The 14,665-nt window shown below is 40.6% G+C and overlaps 1 protein-coding gene across 11 annotated transcripts in view; it reads left to right on the forward strand.

Moving 5' to 3' along the window:
- The window catches only part of itpr1b (inositol 1,4,5-trisphosphate receptor, type 1b), an 87,656-nt gene that overhangs the window by 30,487 nt on the left and 42,504 nt on the right, over positions 1-14,665 (forward strand). For 6 of the 11 annotated variants that reach the window (XM_056397917.1, XM_056397848.1, XM_056397865.1 and 3 more), the window contains 8 exons: positions 931-1,056; positions 1,230-1,358; positions 2,420-2,540; positions 2,642-2,826; positions 4,906-5,054; positions 5,608-5,719; positions 7,422-7,457; positions 13,781-13,816. In XM_056397917.1, the coding sequence (XP_056253892.1) occupies positions 931-1,056; positions 1,230-1,358; positions 2,420-2,540; positions 2,642-2,826; positions 4,906-5,054; positions 5,608-5,719; positions 7,422-7,457; positions 13,781-13,816 (894 nt within the window). The remainder of the gene's footprint in view (positions 1-930; positions 1,057-1,229; positions 1,359-2,419; positions 2,541-2,641; positions 2,827-4,905; positions 5,055-5,607; positions 5,720-7,421; positions 7,458-13,780; positions 13,817-14,665) is intronic. The other 5 variants (XM_056397897.1, XM_056397904.1, XM_056397912.1 and 2 more) reach the window with 2 other exon arrangements.

The following is a 14,665-nucleotide window of genomic DNA, read 5'->3' on the forward strand; positions in this document are numbered from 1 at the left end:
GAAGACACTCTCCATGCAGTGTTCGGTGCAAGATACAAAATACTGTATATAGTAGAGTATTTTTTATGGCACATATTAGGCCTGGAATCAGTATGTGTTTCAAATGACGGTTTCATATCACTTAAGTTAACCAGACACATATACTTAACAAATACATATCTACAGAATTCATTGACTAACTCCTGTTGGCAGTAGATGTCTGTCTAATATCTAAAGTAGGGCTGAACAATTCATCAAAAGTGCAATATCAAATCACAGCAGCTGCAAATTTTTGATAAAAGTATAATGTTTCACAACATACCATAAATGAACCATTGTGGTGTTCCAGAGACGCCCCGGGCCTACTTATCATATTCTCCAGACGTAAAGGAACATGCTTGTTTGGTACAAGCCCCAACAAAAATCACGTCATCATTTTTATATTTTTTTTAGTGAAAGTGAAATGCAAAAACAATCATTCAAACTGAAATTGTGACTCATATCACAATCGCAATATCTGCCAAAAAATTCCCAATTGATTTTTTTGCATATCGTTCAGCCCTATTCTACGGTCATATTCTTTGTTTCTGACATGTTGTATCAAAAGAAAGAAATTGTTGCACCAACAAAGTCCTTCCCCACAAGACAATGATCTCTGTACCAGGTTTCAGTAAACTCCAGCAGCCTGCACACACTCCAGGTGCAGCAGAGGCAAGCAGTATGAGTTGCATCATGGTGTTCAGTAAGCATAGACTAAAACTACATCACCTGCACCTTATGAAAACAAAAAGGGGTTCTCAACTTGAAGTAAGGAGATGTGCCTGTCAAAACACTTTGGAGTTGACACATGTTGCTTGTGTGCATGCTGTGTGCCAGAGATGTTTACAGTTGGTGTTTTGACAGCACATTTCTGTCCATGGATCTCCAGTTTGTTTGTTTGCGTTCTGGCAGGTTAAGATCGCCTATATCAACTTCCTCAACCACTGCTATGTCGACACAGAGGTGGAGATGAAGGAGATTTATACTTCCAACCATATGTGGAAGCTGTTTGAGAACTTCCTGGTGGACATTTGTAGGGTAAGCCACAGTGTATCTGACAAGTGTGATCAATAAAGGGAAAATGCTGATGTTATGTCACACTGATTATGTCAACGCAGCATGGAGCGAACATATGTTACCTATCGCCCACATGCAGGAAGTGTGATCCAGTGGCTGTGCGTCATGCTGATATCTTCTCTGTCCCTGCCTAGGTGTGCAACAACACCAGCGACAGGAAGCATGCGGATACCATGCTTGAGCGTTATGTAACAGAGACAGTCATGAGCATTGTCACATGTTTCTTCAGCTCTCCTTTCTCTGACCAGAGCACAAGCCTGCAGGTAATCTGGACTGTGGAGTATTAACATTCACAATGCATATTACAAACAGTCTTGCAGTTGTCTATAAATCATGTTATATACTTGAGTTTAGCTGTTTGAAATAGAGAGACCCTGCTCACATACATGCATATACTACAAAATATGACATTCTTCCCTTTGCGTAGATGGCTCGCCATATGTATGTAAGTAAAGGTGACTCTCCCCCACATTTGTTTCCCAACCTTTGGGTGTGTTAGTTCTCAGCAGGCTCTGAATGTTACGACGTATCTTCACTGTGTGGGTTTCCACATTTTTATAGCTTAGTCAGCACACAGACTCTGTTGTTCCTAGATCTGTGGGTGTGTTGCACAAGGTTTTGCTGGGACATGGTGCAGATGATGCACTGTTGCAACTTGGTCACTCCGTTTCTTAGACCTCGGTGTAGCGGTGTCCTGCTGCCCACGACTTTCCTAGTAAATCCTGACCACTACCCTAAGTAGATTGCCAAATCCCTTGTGCAGCAACTTTGTGGTGTAGTTTTACAGAACTCTCTGGAGTTGTTTTGTTTGCAGCTGGCTCCAGTAGAAGTTGTTGATTTTTTTCTTAATGTAATCATTTTACACATTCTGAGAATTCTGCTTGCTGACATTTTACCAAATATATGATGACATCACGACCCTCTTTCTCTCGCAACAGGCCGCCATTCTTGGAAAGATAACTGAGGTATTTATTGTACTTTAGGGCTGTGGCCAGCTGTTAGATTGCTCTTTCATCGTGGTGGTAGAAATCAGTTGTGCTCTCTGTTAAACCCTGGTTTGGATTGTTATGTTGGGAGTGCACATGATTATACACAGCTGGCCTACTGGACCTGAAGCTGTAGACCCTTCCACCATAGGTGCCATAGTATCCTTGCACTGACATGTTTAGCACAAATGGGGTTTTGAGTCCAACCTAGTGAAGGAACACAATAGTCCTTCAGTGGTTGTTCAATTCTCATTCACTGTTTTCCTTCTGCTCCTTTCTTTACCTTCTTTATCTTGTTTTGTTTTTTTTTAACTTATTTGTTTTTTCCTGTATTACAGACTCGTCAGCCAGTGTTCGTACAACTGCTTCAGGGAGTGTTCAGGGTATACCACTGTAACTGGCTGAACCCTGTTCAGAAAGCCTCGGTGGAGGCTTGCATTAAAGTGCTCTCAGACGTGGGTAAGATACTGTTCCCACCACCAGCGTCTAGCATTACATTAGAAAGAGCATTGTGGCACACGTTAAAAACATGAAATATCTATCTTCTTCCCTCTACCCAGCTAAAAGCAGAGCCATTGCTATCCCAGTTGACCTGGACAGTCAGGTGAACAACTTGTTTGTCAAGTCCAATAATGTTGTGCAGAAGAGCATCCTCAACTGGAGACTGTCGGCTAAGAACACCTTCAGACGAGACTCCGGCCTGACGACCTCCAAAGACTACAGAAACATCATTGAGAGGCTGCAGGTTGGTAGCAAGACATGCTCTGTTTTGTTCCTTATTCTTGACAATTTCAGTGTAATCATTTTAATTATTTAAAAATATACTAATTTTAATTGATTTAAACCATATCATCTAACAGTGATCCCTCAAACAGGAAGGTGGTGCCATGGCAAATATCAAAAGGAAACACATATTATAAAGCAGTTTGATGGTAAAAGCAACAAAAAAACGCAAAGCAGCAAAAAAGTGAAAACACGGGTTAAATAAAACATTGGTAAAATGATCTAGTTGGTTGAAAATCAGCTTGATTATTGAAATGTTCTTGATTCCTTGAATTGTACCTAAAGACAGTCAGGTTATAGAGGAGAACAGGAAGCAGTGAGCTATTATAAAGAGGACCAGTGACACATGTAATAGCAGAGTGGTACAAGACAACAAATTCTTTCAGTAGTGACAAGGTGTTGATTTGTGCCATAGTCAGTCTAACAAAAAGGAATAAAGAAGGTGTAAAAACTCGAAACCACCAAACGAACAGTGAGCATGTGCAACAATTGTTGTTGTATTGATTGGCTAGATGACGAGCTACTGCAGTAGCCCTGTGCCTATGCTAACTGATCATCTTTAAATACAAAAAATACAATATGAACAGCAATCTTTCATTAAATAACTGTGTTTGACAGTTTACATTCTGTCTCTTCTCATGGATTGAGAAGCATATGAAAAAAAATCTCAATCTCAATTTATTGCTAAAAATCAAATGTGTGAAGCAAAGAAATCAGAGGGAATTACAGTGAAACATCTTAATCATCGTATGTTTTATTGTATAGATCAGATCTGGTTTGTGAGACGTGTTTTTCAATGATGTAGCCGTCTGGTGTATCAGACCCACATATATCTCTGAGACAGCGGGAGAACTGTACATTTCCTCTTCCTCCTTGGGACTTTTTTGGCAGGAAAAGGGGAACAATGAGCTATGACACCCACAAAAGCTATGTGTACAGTACATTTATTATCAAGTCATGCTACATGATGAGGAGTAATGCAAATATCCAAACTTTAGGGACCTGTGAATACAAGTGTTATCCAAATACCATGGCAGAAAAAAAAGTGACAATTAGAATAAGCTCATTCTGCCTTTACTTGCATACTGCAGGTATAAAAAATGTGGTGTGTGTGATCAGCGTGGGCCAGTCAAGACTCCCCACTGTTATCATTAACTGTTGTCAGTGCCAAGAGTGATGTAATGTTTTTGGTAAATGTGTCGCAAACAAATACTGTAGAACTGTGGTTCCTAATTGCATCCTGGAATTAAGTGTTTTTTAGTGATAGGCCAAGCTGTTACACCCTGTTTTCTTGTAACAAATGACTCAGTTTGAAGCGGAAGTTCTGAATTTCTGACCTATTTCACGAGGCCAACCTCGTCACCGACCCAAGAGGGATTTATGTGACTCCCAAACATGGTTTCCTTTCCATGTTTTTCTTTCCTTTATTTAGAGAAAAGAATTTCTCAATATCTCTGCTTCAGTGCTATTCATGGTCTACTATGTTTCTTTTTTTTTTTTTTTACATGCTCATGTTTTTTTTCCACTAAACAGCCCACACATCTCATACTATCATCACTACTAGACTATCAGTCTTCATGATGCAACTTCACTATTCGCATCTTTTCACACTAATTATCACCAGACGTGACAGGAAGTGCGCAGAGAAGTGGGACGTGGTTGTGCACCATACATTTGGTTTGAATTGTTTATGCACACAAAAAATTGTGTACCGGATTTGTAATCTTCTGCTTTCTCTTCCATTATTTCATAAACCAATCACACAGATGTTTTGATATCAGCCACAGCTGGATTTCTTGGATGAAATAATTCAAGCGGATGCATGTACAATAGATACTGACAGATAAAAGTCTGAGGGAGGAAGTCTGTAAATGAAAAGTTCAGGAGTAATAAATATTCAAGACCACGATTTTCATGTAAACGTGGAGATTAATCATCTGAGAGGATCTTGTTTTAACCGTTGACAGGAAGTCAGTGAACTCTTCAAAGCACAGTTTCAGATCATTTCTAACCTCTGGCTGTGTGTCACTATGCTCTGTAGGACATAGTGTCAGCGCTGGAGGACCGCCTGAGGCCGCTGGTCCAAGCTGAGCTCTCTGTGTTAGTGGACGTCCTGCACCGTCCAGAGTTGCTCTTCCCTGAGAACACGGATGCTCGCAAGAAATGTGAAAGTGGAGGTTTCATATCAAAGTGAGTCTGAACCTCACCAAGATCAGAGCTGGGTTAACAGACACCTCAGATAATACGTAGTTATGGTTAGTGGTGGAGATGAGACAGCCTGTTGAACTGCAAGTGTGCATACTAGTGTTATTGTAGTGCATATTGTAGCACAGCATCAGCTTGAGATAGCTCTGCCATAGATGTGAATCTGGAAGCTTTTTTGTAGAAGATACACAAGGAACATGAACACAACCTCACAAACAGACCACAAATAAATTTGGTGATCTCACTTTGGTGAGCTCACTGCGCTCTTTACAGTCCTCTGTGCACTGCCAGGATGTGTAGGAGTAGTTTTCCAAATTCACAGCTGAATAACCCCTACTTCACGTCTGCTGCCAGGCCCTTCTCCTCCAAATCTGTTGTTTTAGGCTTAGAGAAGATCATTCTGTGAAGGAAATAAGCCAGAATTATTTGGTGCGATTATCATGGGTATGCTCTGTAGTGGTGTGAGGTGATTTGGAGAGCTGCAGCTGCCCTCAATCCATGTTTATGTGCTCACTTTTCCTTTTCTTCCCCTGACCAGACTGATCAAACACACCAAGCAGCTGCTGGAGGAGAATGAGGAGCGTCTGTGCATCAAAGTGCTGCAGACATTGAGGGAAATGATGACAAAAGACCGGGGCTATGGGGAGAAGGTGTGTACCTTTCTGTGTTTCCTGTTTCTCATCATCTGCGTGTAGACATGCCCAAGATTCACCCACACATGAGATAAAACACTTTGCTCACATCTCGGGATGCAGCGTTCCTGTCCCACTTCAGCAAACTTACAGGAAGACATTAGATGAAAAAGCAATAGAATCAAATAATAGGCTGAGGTCTCTTTGATGGCGTCTGGAGCCTGAACAGCACAATGAACAGAAATGATCCATATTTACTGTGTGTCCTCACGTCTTTTATTTGTAACCCAGGGCAGTTTGTGATTTCTCACTGTCATGTCTAATTTTCAGGTTTCACACAAACTAATTAAGAACAAATTCACTCATTGCTTTCTCCCAAAAACACTTACTATCGAACAGCAAGTCCAAATGATCAAAGTAATGAATGTTCACATTATCAACACTATTAACAACATGCATGCTCCAACTCTCACTCAGCTACTTTACACAACATTCATTGGCTCTTGTACTAATCTCCAATTAATCACTTCAACTCTTGTCAGCTTGTTTTTCCAGTATGAGGCTAAATCAACAACAGCACTGAGGCTTCACTGGTTGAAACAAAGTCAAACCACAAACTAAACAAACTCAACAAGTGCCAAAAATTTGTGTCGGTAATGTTGCAAGAAAAACTGCAGAGCTATGGCAAAAGGCACAGGAAAAGAAGAATGTTAATACTAAACATGGAGGTCAACAGTGTAGACTTCAAAATATTTAAACAAAAAAAAGTGTTTTGGTAGGAAACACTTAATGAAATATGCATGTGCTTGTTTACAAAAATTCATGTACGATTGGACCAGGAGCTGCATCTATGACTGTTGTGACTGTGTGGTTTAGGCAGCTCTGTTGTTTTCTGAGCGCCTGTTGTCTGTCTGTCGGCGTGGACTCAGCCCACTCTTGTCTTTGTTATGACAGCAAACTGAATACAAACAAAGGTTTGCTGTAGGGTGTTGGGGAGGTTGAACAGACTTTAAGTATTTTCCCCTCGGACTCTTTCATGTTTTATTGTGTAACAACATTTAACCACAATTGATGAAATTGGGATTTTGTTTTATGCCGATCAGCAGGAAGAAGACTCTTAAATGTCAAAGTGGAAACAAAAACAGTGTGCAATCAAGATGTGACAGGTTATTTTAGGTTAAATACATCTGCATTTGTGAGCTCCAATCAGGGAAAGGGCACAAGGAAAAGGCTGTCTGCAAGTAAAGTAATGTAAATTACAAGTTGTTGCTGTAATAAATTCACTACCGAAAAAGGTCACAGTGATGAGGAGGGAGACCAATACAACAACTGTTATTGTTGCAGCTTTAGCTGAAGGGAAAGATTTCAGCAGGTGTTTGCCAACAGGTATGAAGGAATATGTGTAAATGTAAAAACCTGAAATAAGTTATTTTAACATTAAAATCTTTTTTCTGTTGATCAGTGTCAGACGAGCTCAATATTGTCTGTGATCTCAATGTTGTAAAACGATGAAACATGAAGGTGGGAGGGTGTTTTTACTATTACTAATTTGTTCTGGTTTTGAGTTTTATCATGCTGTCCTTTCACTGTTTCAGTGTGTGTGTGTGTGTGTGTGTGTGTGTGTTTGCAACGAGCTTTACATTTGCACACTTGTAACCGAGCTTTACCTTACTAATCGAGCTCTACTAACTCTCTGCCCCCTATACTTCTTCTCTTGCAGCTCATTGCCTTTGATGATGAAATGGATGTGGCTGAGGTTGATCATTTTACTTACTACTGTGATGTACATTTGATTTGTCTCCAACTAACAGCATAGATGTGCTTGTGCTGCGAGTAGATCACATTCTCACCTGTGACACCTGTCGGCAGCTCAGTCCATCCCTCCCTGTCGCGTGCCTGTTGAGAGTCGCTCCTGAGCTCCATGTTAAAATGTAGCATAGAGCTAGCATGTCATGCAATATGCTTATCTGTGGTGCTTGTACGTGGTCGTGTACTTACTTCAAGGAAGAAATGGGATTGTAGAAGAAGACTCATTTACTGAATACATTCTGTGTATGCAGGCGAACATTAACATTAACATTACGGCATTTTACCACTGCAAACCGATTTTAATTGTACAGCCGTTACTCCTTTGTTGCAGCTTTATTTGAAAGTCTGTTTGCAACAGACCAGTCATCTGTAACAGCAGCTTTACGCAGCTACGATTGCTCATCACAAATGATATGGGACTTTTGGGCCCTGGAATTTCCATTGAGGGAGAGTTTTTTTTTTTTTTTTTTTTCTTTTTTTCTCTCTCTCTCTTTTTCATTTAAATCACATCAAATATTTTGACACGTTGGAATCTTTTTAAACGTCATACTCCTGTTACATTCAGGAGATTTGTACCTTTTTAGTCACACCTTCTAATTTTTCATAATTCATAACTTCTTCATCTCGACCTACAGATCAGAAAATAGATCAATAAAATTAGAGAACCTTAATAGGAAATGTAGTTTACACTGAGATAGAAATACCTGTAGACTTTAATACAAAATCCTAATTTTTGGTAATTAATCATTTCAAATTAAAAACTTAAATTTTTCTAGAGATGTAGGAATGTTTGAGGCTGTAGTTTGTGGTATTGTTACTTTGCAGCACTTTAAATTATAAAGTGTTTCTAATAGATAGATACTATATTCATCCGCTTGGGGAAATTCAGTTGTCCAATGGCTCGTACACATGCAGTTTAGATTTTTTTTAAAAAGCAATGGATAAAGCATGGGTTAAAGATGGGTTAACAAAGATTGGGTGCACGTGAGAATATTTTCTGTTCCAAAGGAGGACAAAATATCCGAAATATTTCGTACAACACAGATTGGATTTTTAATACTTTATTTACCAGTTACTTTCCATCACGATGGTTTTCAAAGTTTTCGACACACTGTCCTCCATTTTTCGTATTTATTATTTATTTATTTATTCATGGTCCTAAAGTTTGATTTAAATCATGTTAAATAATAACACTCATCATATGTAACTTAGCCCCAGTAAAACACACAAATTTGCAGTGTTCCCATCTATGACTCTGCCAGTTGTAACATCACACTAAATCAACACATCAGCAACTTGGTAGTCTCAGTAAAAACCTAGCGTGGTATTGTGGTATTTATTAGGGTCAATGTGTTACACTACATTACATCATAGAGCTGTTTCTTTTTTTCTGGTCACTTAGCCCCCTAATGATGGATGGTCGTGAGAAAGTGTATTCTTCCTCCAGGCCATTTGCCACCATTACAAGAGCAGGTGTGAGTGTATATATATATATATATATATATATATATATAAATATAGCCCGGGATATTCCATCTAACAGATAGTTAATAACACAGGGGGCCAGGCAGACTGCATTGCAAAAATATGTGTGTGGTCATGACCTGTGGCCTTAAGGAAATGAATAAAATTGGTGTCTCATTTCTGTTTGTGATAGTGAGTGGACCTCACAGGGATTACAGTATGGGTGTAAATACAGAGGAACCGTATCACTGTCACTGCTGACTGAACTCTTAAGACAGGATGTAACCTACACAGATCTGTTTATATCTACCAACTCCCAGTAGACACTGTCTGAGTTTTAGAGTACTGTAATAACCACAGGACCACATGTTGATCTCCTCTCATCTGGACTACTGCAGTTCTCTTTATTCAGACCTGTAGTCCGTCCACCTTTATCTTACTCAACGTAGCCACTGGTCTTTTGGCCATTTCTAAGAGACAGGAACACACTGGCCTTGTACTTGTCTCTCTCCACTGGCTGCCTGTGAACTTTAGAATCTAATTTAAGACTTTATTGATCCCAGGTACATTTTCAATATATTAGTTCCTTATGTACTAAAGCACAGCCTGAGGTCCTGTCAGGGTCTCTGGGTTGTTTCAACACCTCTTTTGATTACCAGGGGCAGCTGAGCCATTTTGGTCTGAGCTCCTGACCTGAGCTGCTCAGTATAGAATCTTTTTCATGATGCCATTTTACTCTTCTTTTTTTTAACTTAGCTTTTTTTGCTTTCATTTTATGTTTTTCTTTTTTATTGCTTAGTTTTTTAAACTGCTGTTTTTATTCAAAATTTTATTACAACATTTACTTAGTTGTTTTATATAGCAATGCAATAGAAAGGCTCAACTCAAGGTTCACTTCCTAGTTTTTTTGTGGAACTTTCAACAAGTTTAGCGTTAAACAAGCACCTTTTAGAGAGTAGTTTGACAAAACAGTCTCAATTCAAGGTCCACTTTCTAAGGTTTATGTCCTGAAGGTGCTATGGATAAAATCATGTCTACAGATTCATCTCCAGAGCAAGTTAGCAAACTCCGTCCATTGATGAGGGCTTTGTGATATGGTTTCAAAGCTTTGGAAAAAAGCTAGTAAGTGGGTCTTGAATTGGGATTGTTTTACGAACGTTACTCGGCTCAGCACGTGTTGATATTTTCAGTCTGTGCAGTGGTTTCTCTTGAAATCAGTAAATTTGTCAGAACTGAAAGTACACATTGTCAGAGCAGGAGAATCTGTGGCAGCAGGAAAATAACTGAAGAGTGAAAAACAGGCGCGAGTTACTCAATCAAGGTGGTGGTGAGTGCAAGGGAAGTGAACAATGACCTGGGGAAATGGAGAAATTGTTGGAAAGGGTCTTTCCAGAGTTGCCAGGAAGCAACATGCTCTCATTTTCTCTGTTGTGTCTCTCTTATGTTCCCTCCTTCCCTCCCTCCTCATACATGCCGCCTGGTACTGTAGCAATGGAAATCCCCGGCTTCCACAAAAGCCGAGCTGTTCTTCTCAGAGACCAGCGCTTTGTTTCATCGACTCCTCCCATATGCAGCATCTCAAGAATGCACACATACTCCCTTAACGCCCAGCACTTGCTGTATGTCACTCATTCACGCACACACGCTCATGTTAACAGCAGTATGCAGTTCCCTGACCGATGGCTGGCAACATGTGTGTGTAGATATCATTTAGATGGAAGACAGGCAGGCCAAAACCTCAACTTCCCCTTAGCAGCAGCAAAGATAAACTGCCATGATAGCTGTTATGTAACCCCCGCTGCTGCTTTCTGACCTACCACAACACCCACCCAAAGGTCTCTAGGAATCAGCGCAGCTGTCAGTTTCACTACTGTTTGACAGACCCCATCATACTTCTAGTTGCCGCATGCCAAGTCTGTGGGCTGGATTTTGCATAGCCAGACAGAGTGATGAGAGAGCGGGATAAAGCGGAGTGACGGTTCACCCATTAGCAGAGGTTATCTCAGTCTTCCAGAAATAGAAACGCGATAAATTGTGAGCCGGGGGAAAAAAAACAAGACATGACCAGCCTGCCACCCTCCTTGTCGAGCCTGATCATATCATCCGCTGCATGTGTTTGTGTTTCCACAAAACACACATGTGCTTGTGAACTTCTTTTGTTTGTGAGACTACGAGAGGTTAAAGGGCTCAGATGGAGATGAAGTCTCTTGTCTTTTTCTGGTGATGTAATACAGTTTGCTGAGGACGGTGGCTGCGTATGTAACCCATACATGAAGTGTTATATAAGGGGCTGTTTCTATGCAGGGAGAGTGTGGTGGTCTGTCTATCGATTTGAGGGGGCGTGAACGCGTCACTCAAGCTCCGTATGTTCTGCCAGCCCATCATAATCTCTTCATTATCCTGACTAATGACTATTTGTTTAGCTAAACATTCGCTGTGTCGATTGCTGTGTTTTTTTCTTCTCATGCATTTTTCCAGCCACACCTTTTCCAGCAATTACTTTTTTGTCCATTTCACTTTCACTTTCTGGTTCACTAGTGTGCAGCTTATCCAAGCTGCCGCTCCTATCACTACCTCTGCCAATTTACGTCAGATAGACTCCTCTTGTCCTCATGAATCCTCCTGCCTCTGCTCCTCTGGGTTAAGTCAGGAGACTCCTGGCTGCTGTTTTTCTTCTCCGTCAACAGGGGGAGCTGCTGATGTTTCTCAGCAATGCACAGCACTGTCCCTGTTTCCTTAACTTAATGCTGCACGATTCTTGGGCTCCCGCCAACTCTCAGGCAGCAGTTACATAAGAGCCAACAATTTTCTTTTTTCTTTTTTTTTTTCCTCCTCTGTTTTCCTGGAATGTTAAACTCTCCACTGATGTGTGACCTTCAGTGGTAATTGGCAATAAAAGTGCAGCAGAGATACCTTTCAGGAGACATTAGCAGTGGTGCACCTCGATCTGGGCAACGCAGGGTGGACAGAGGAAGGGGGGAGGGGGTGGGGAGCATGGGAAAGTTGAGGTTTTGGGGTTGGGGGGCAGTGAGTATGCACTTCAGCCAAAGTTAACACCTGCTAATTGTTTGTGGTCTGCCTCTGTTACAGGGCAGAGGGCCAGTTTTATATTGTCAGCAGAGTGTTTTACAAAAACCGCCCTTCTGGCTTTTTCCCTGAAGACTCGTTTTCTTTCATTATGAACAGTCAATTTCCTTTATGACTTCTTAGCGCGATGAGGTATAGCAGTGCTCACTGTGTATGACTGTTTTGGGATAAGGGTTAAGTCTCTTAGCTATGTTATTCTAAACTGTATGATTGCTGGCAGCGCCCCAAGAAAGGAGCGGCATCTACGGAGGAGTGTATAGATTTTGCTCGTCAGTGAGATCAAATAACCTCAACTGTCTCTGTGTCCACAAATGCCCTGAATCTCACTGTGCTTGTTTTTTCTGGCATAGCTTCTGTGGAAATTTTATCACACGTTCTGGGAAGTAAAACAAGAGGAGCCAATTCTGACAACTATGAGGTCAACGCACCCAGCTGATGCATTTTTTTTTTTTGTACACAAGAAAATTACAGGCGAGCTGTTGACAGTAGTTGATGCTGCAAATTAGGTCAGATCACACATATGGAGTTTATTATGTTCCATCAACAGAAACAGTGTTCGTTTTTGAGCTGAATTAGAGGTAGATGTTGAATCTAGCTTCAGTGACGTTTGATGCATCACCATTTTTCAGTGGAAATCGTTATGTTGACTTAAAAGGAGGCCCGATACTGGGAAATTCCAATTAATCAGCAAAGACCAACATGTCTAGGTCATAGAGGGAGACGGGTGCCCATGTTACAGCAGGTAGCACGTAGTTAGTTTCTCCTAGCTGCTGCCCGCTGCGCAGTTTCAGTTGTTTTTGTCAGTTTAGTTTCGTATATAGCTGCAATTTGAACGCCTCTCAGCCTCTCTCAAATTCTACTTTATTTTGTTTTAAATTAAATTTTATAAAATTTGAATTTTGTTTTCTTTTTATTTATTTATTTAATAATTTGAATCTGTTTTATTTTTATTATTTTACTTTGCTCAGATTTTATAAATGAACTGCTATTAGCTACAGCAGCAAACGACAAAGTTTAATGTTGATGTATTTATTTATTTTTTCTATTTAACTTTCTGCTGAATTGTTAAACCGGTTTTGTCAGTTCCATCAGATTAGGAAATGACAAAGAGTTGTTCTTATGACCATCCCTGCTCAGTTGTATAGTTGTACAATTTATGTGCTTCTTAATCAGATCCTGGGGAATTTTTTTTTTTTACAACTGTTGCATCATTTAAGATGTTTGTTACTTTCCAGCAGCAAAAGTATTTCTCTGTGTGATACCACCAGGTGAAAAATCTGCTGGATTACAAAGAATAATTCTCACATGGCCTTTATATTAACCAACATGTATGTGCATATCGGTACTTGGATTAGTATGCATATCTTACCATTCTTGGCATGAATGCAATGTCATGTAGGGGATAGGCAACAACACTTTGCAGCAGGAGGTTAAAAAGGAACCACAGAATGCTAAACACAGTGTAGCATCATAGACAGTGGTCTATAGTGTGGTGAAAGCACAGCTACTTTTTTTCTTTCTTTTTTTTTTGTACACAGAGCTTCTGCTTTCTTGCTTCAGTAGGTTACTGCTGCACACCATCCATGCTGCACCATAAGGCTAGCTCTGTGAAAACACATAAACATGAGACACACGTTGTAATGAAATACTCTCCTACATACTGCTACTAATTCTGCATCTTCTAACTCTGACTAACATCAGCCTTTTATTTCCAATCAGCTGGCACCTCCGCCGGAGCCTGAAGTCCCTGCTGAGGTGTGTTTCAGACCCATATTAGCCTGCTCCCCACTAATATGGGTCACTGCTGATCAGAGATCATCTGTCATGTTTATATACTAACTGTCCCATTACACTTGTGCTTGGTGACTGACATCTATTCATCTAAATAGATAAGAGTCACAACCCATTCCCATGTGTTTCCTTTTTCAAGGACCCCCCCTTGTGCGTATTGCTCCCTCTGTGGAAATGATGCTACATGTCAGCCCCTGTATGTGCTCCGCCTCCCACCTGTTTGCTCATCCTTCCCTCCCTCCCTTCATCTTTCTTTCCACCTCTTCGATTTTTGAGCAAAGTGTCCAATTTCCTGATAGCGTGTTGGGGCACGGTGGGGTGTGTGTGGCGGGTGGGGGGGGGGGGGGGGGGGGGGGGGTTGATGTCATGGTTGAGGTGTTTTTTTCCATGCCAGATTGCTGCTTATAGTGTGTGTCAGTAGCTCACGGCTCCATTATGTAACCTGGACAGAGCTTTTTTTTGTTTTTCTCTCCTCATTCTCATGGCTTGTGTTTCTCCCCCATCGGCAGTTTGTCATTCTCTTATGTAAATAATTCAGGCACTTTTGCCACTGTGACTGTAAAGTAATGAGGGATTCACCACATGCCAAAGAGTACAGTGTTTGAAATGTCCCACACTGAGCATCTGAGTTTTTATAAGCAGAAAGAAAAACTAGATGTTGACATAAAATTTAGGTGTTTGAGATCTGAACTATCAACGGAACTTTTTCTTAATAATTAACTCTATGTAGATATATAGGATCTTTTAGAGGGAATGTCAGTCCTCCCCTGCAACAGCCTTGCATGATTTTGACTTGACCTCGCATCTCCTCAC

The sequence above is a fragment of the Seriola aureovittata genome, chromosome 2 (assembly GCF_021018895.1).
Source record: "Seriola aureovittata isolate HTS-2021-v1 ecotype China chromosome 2, ASM2101889v1, whole genome shotgun sequence".
Classification (NCBI taxonomy): Eukaryota; Metazoa; Chordata; class Actinopteri; order Carangiformes; family Carangidae; genus Seriola; species Seriola aureovittata.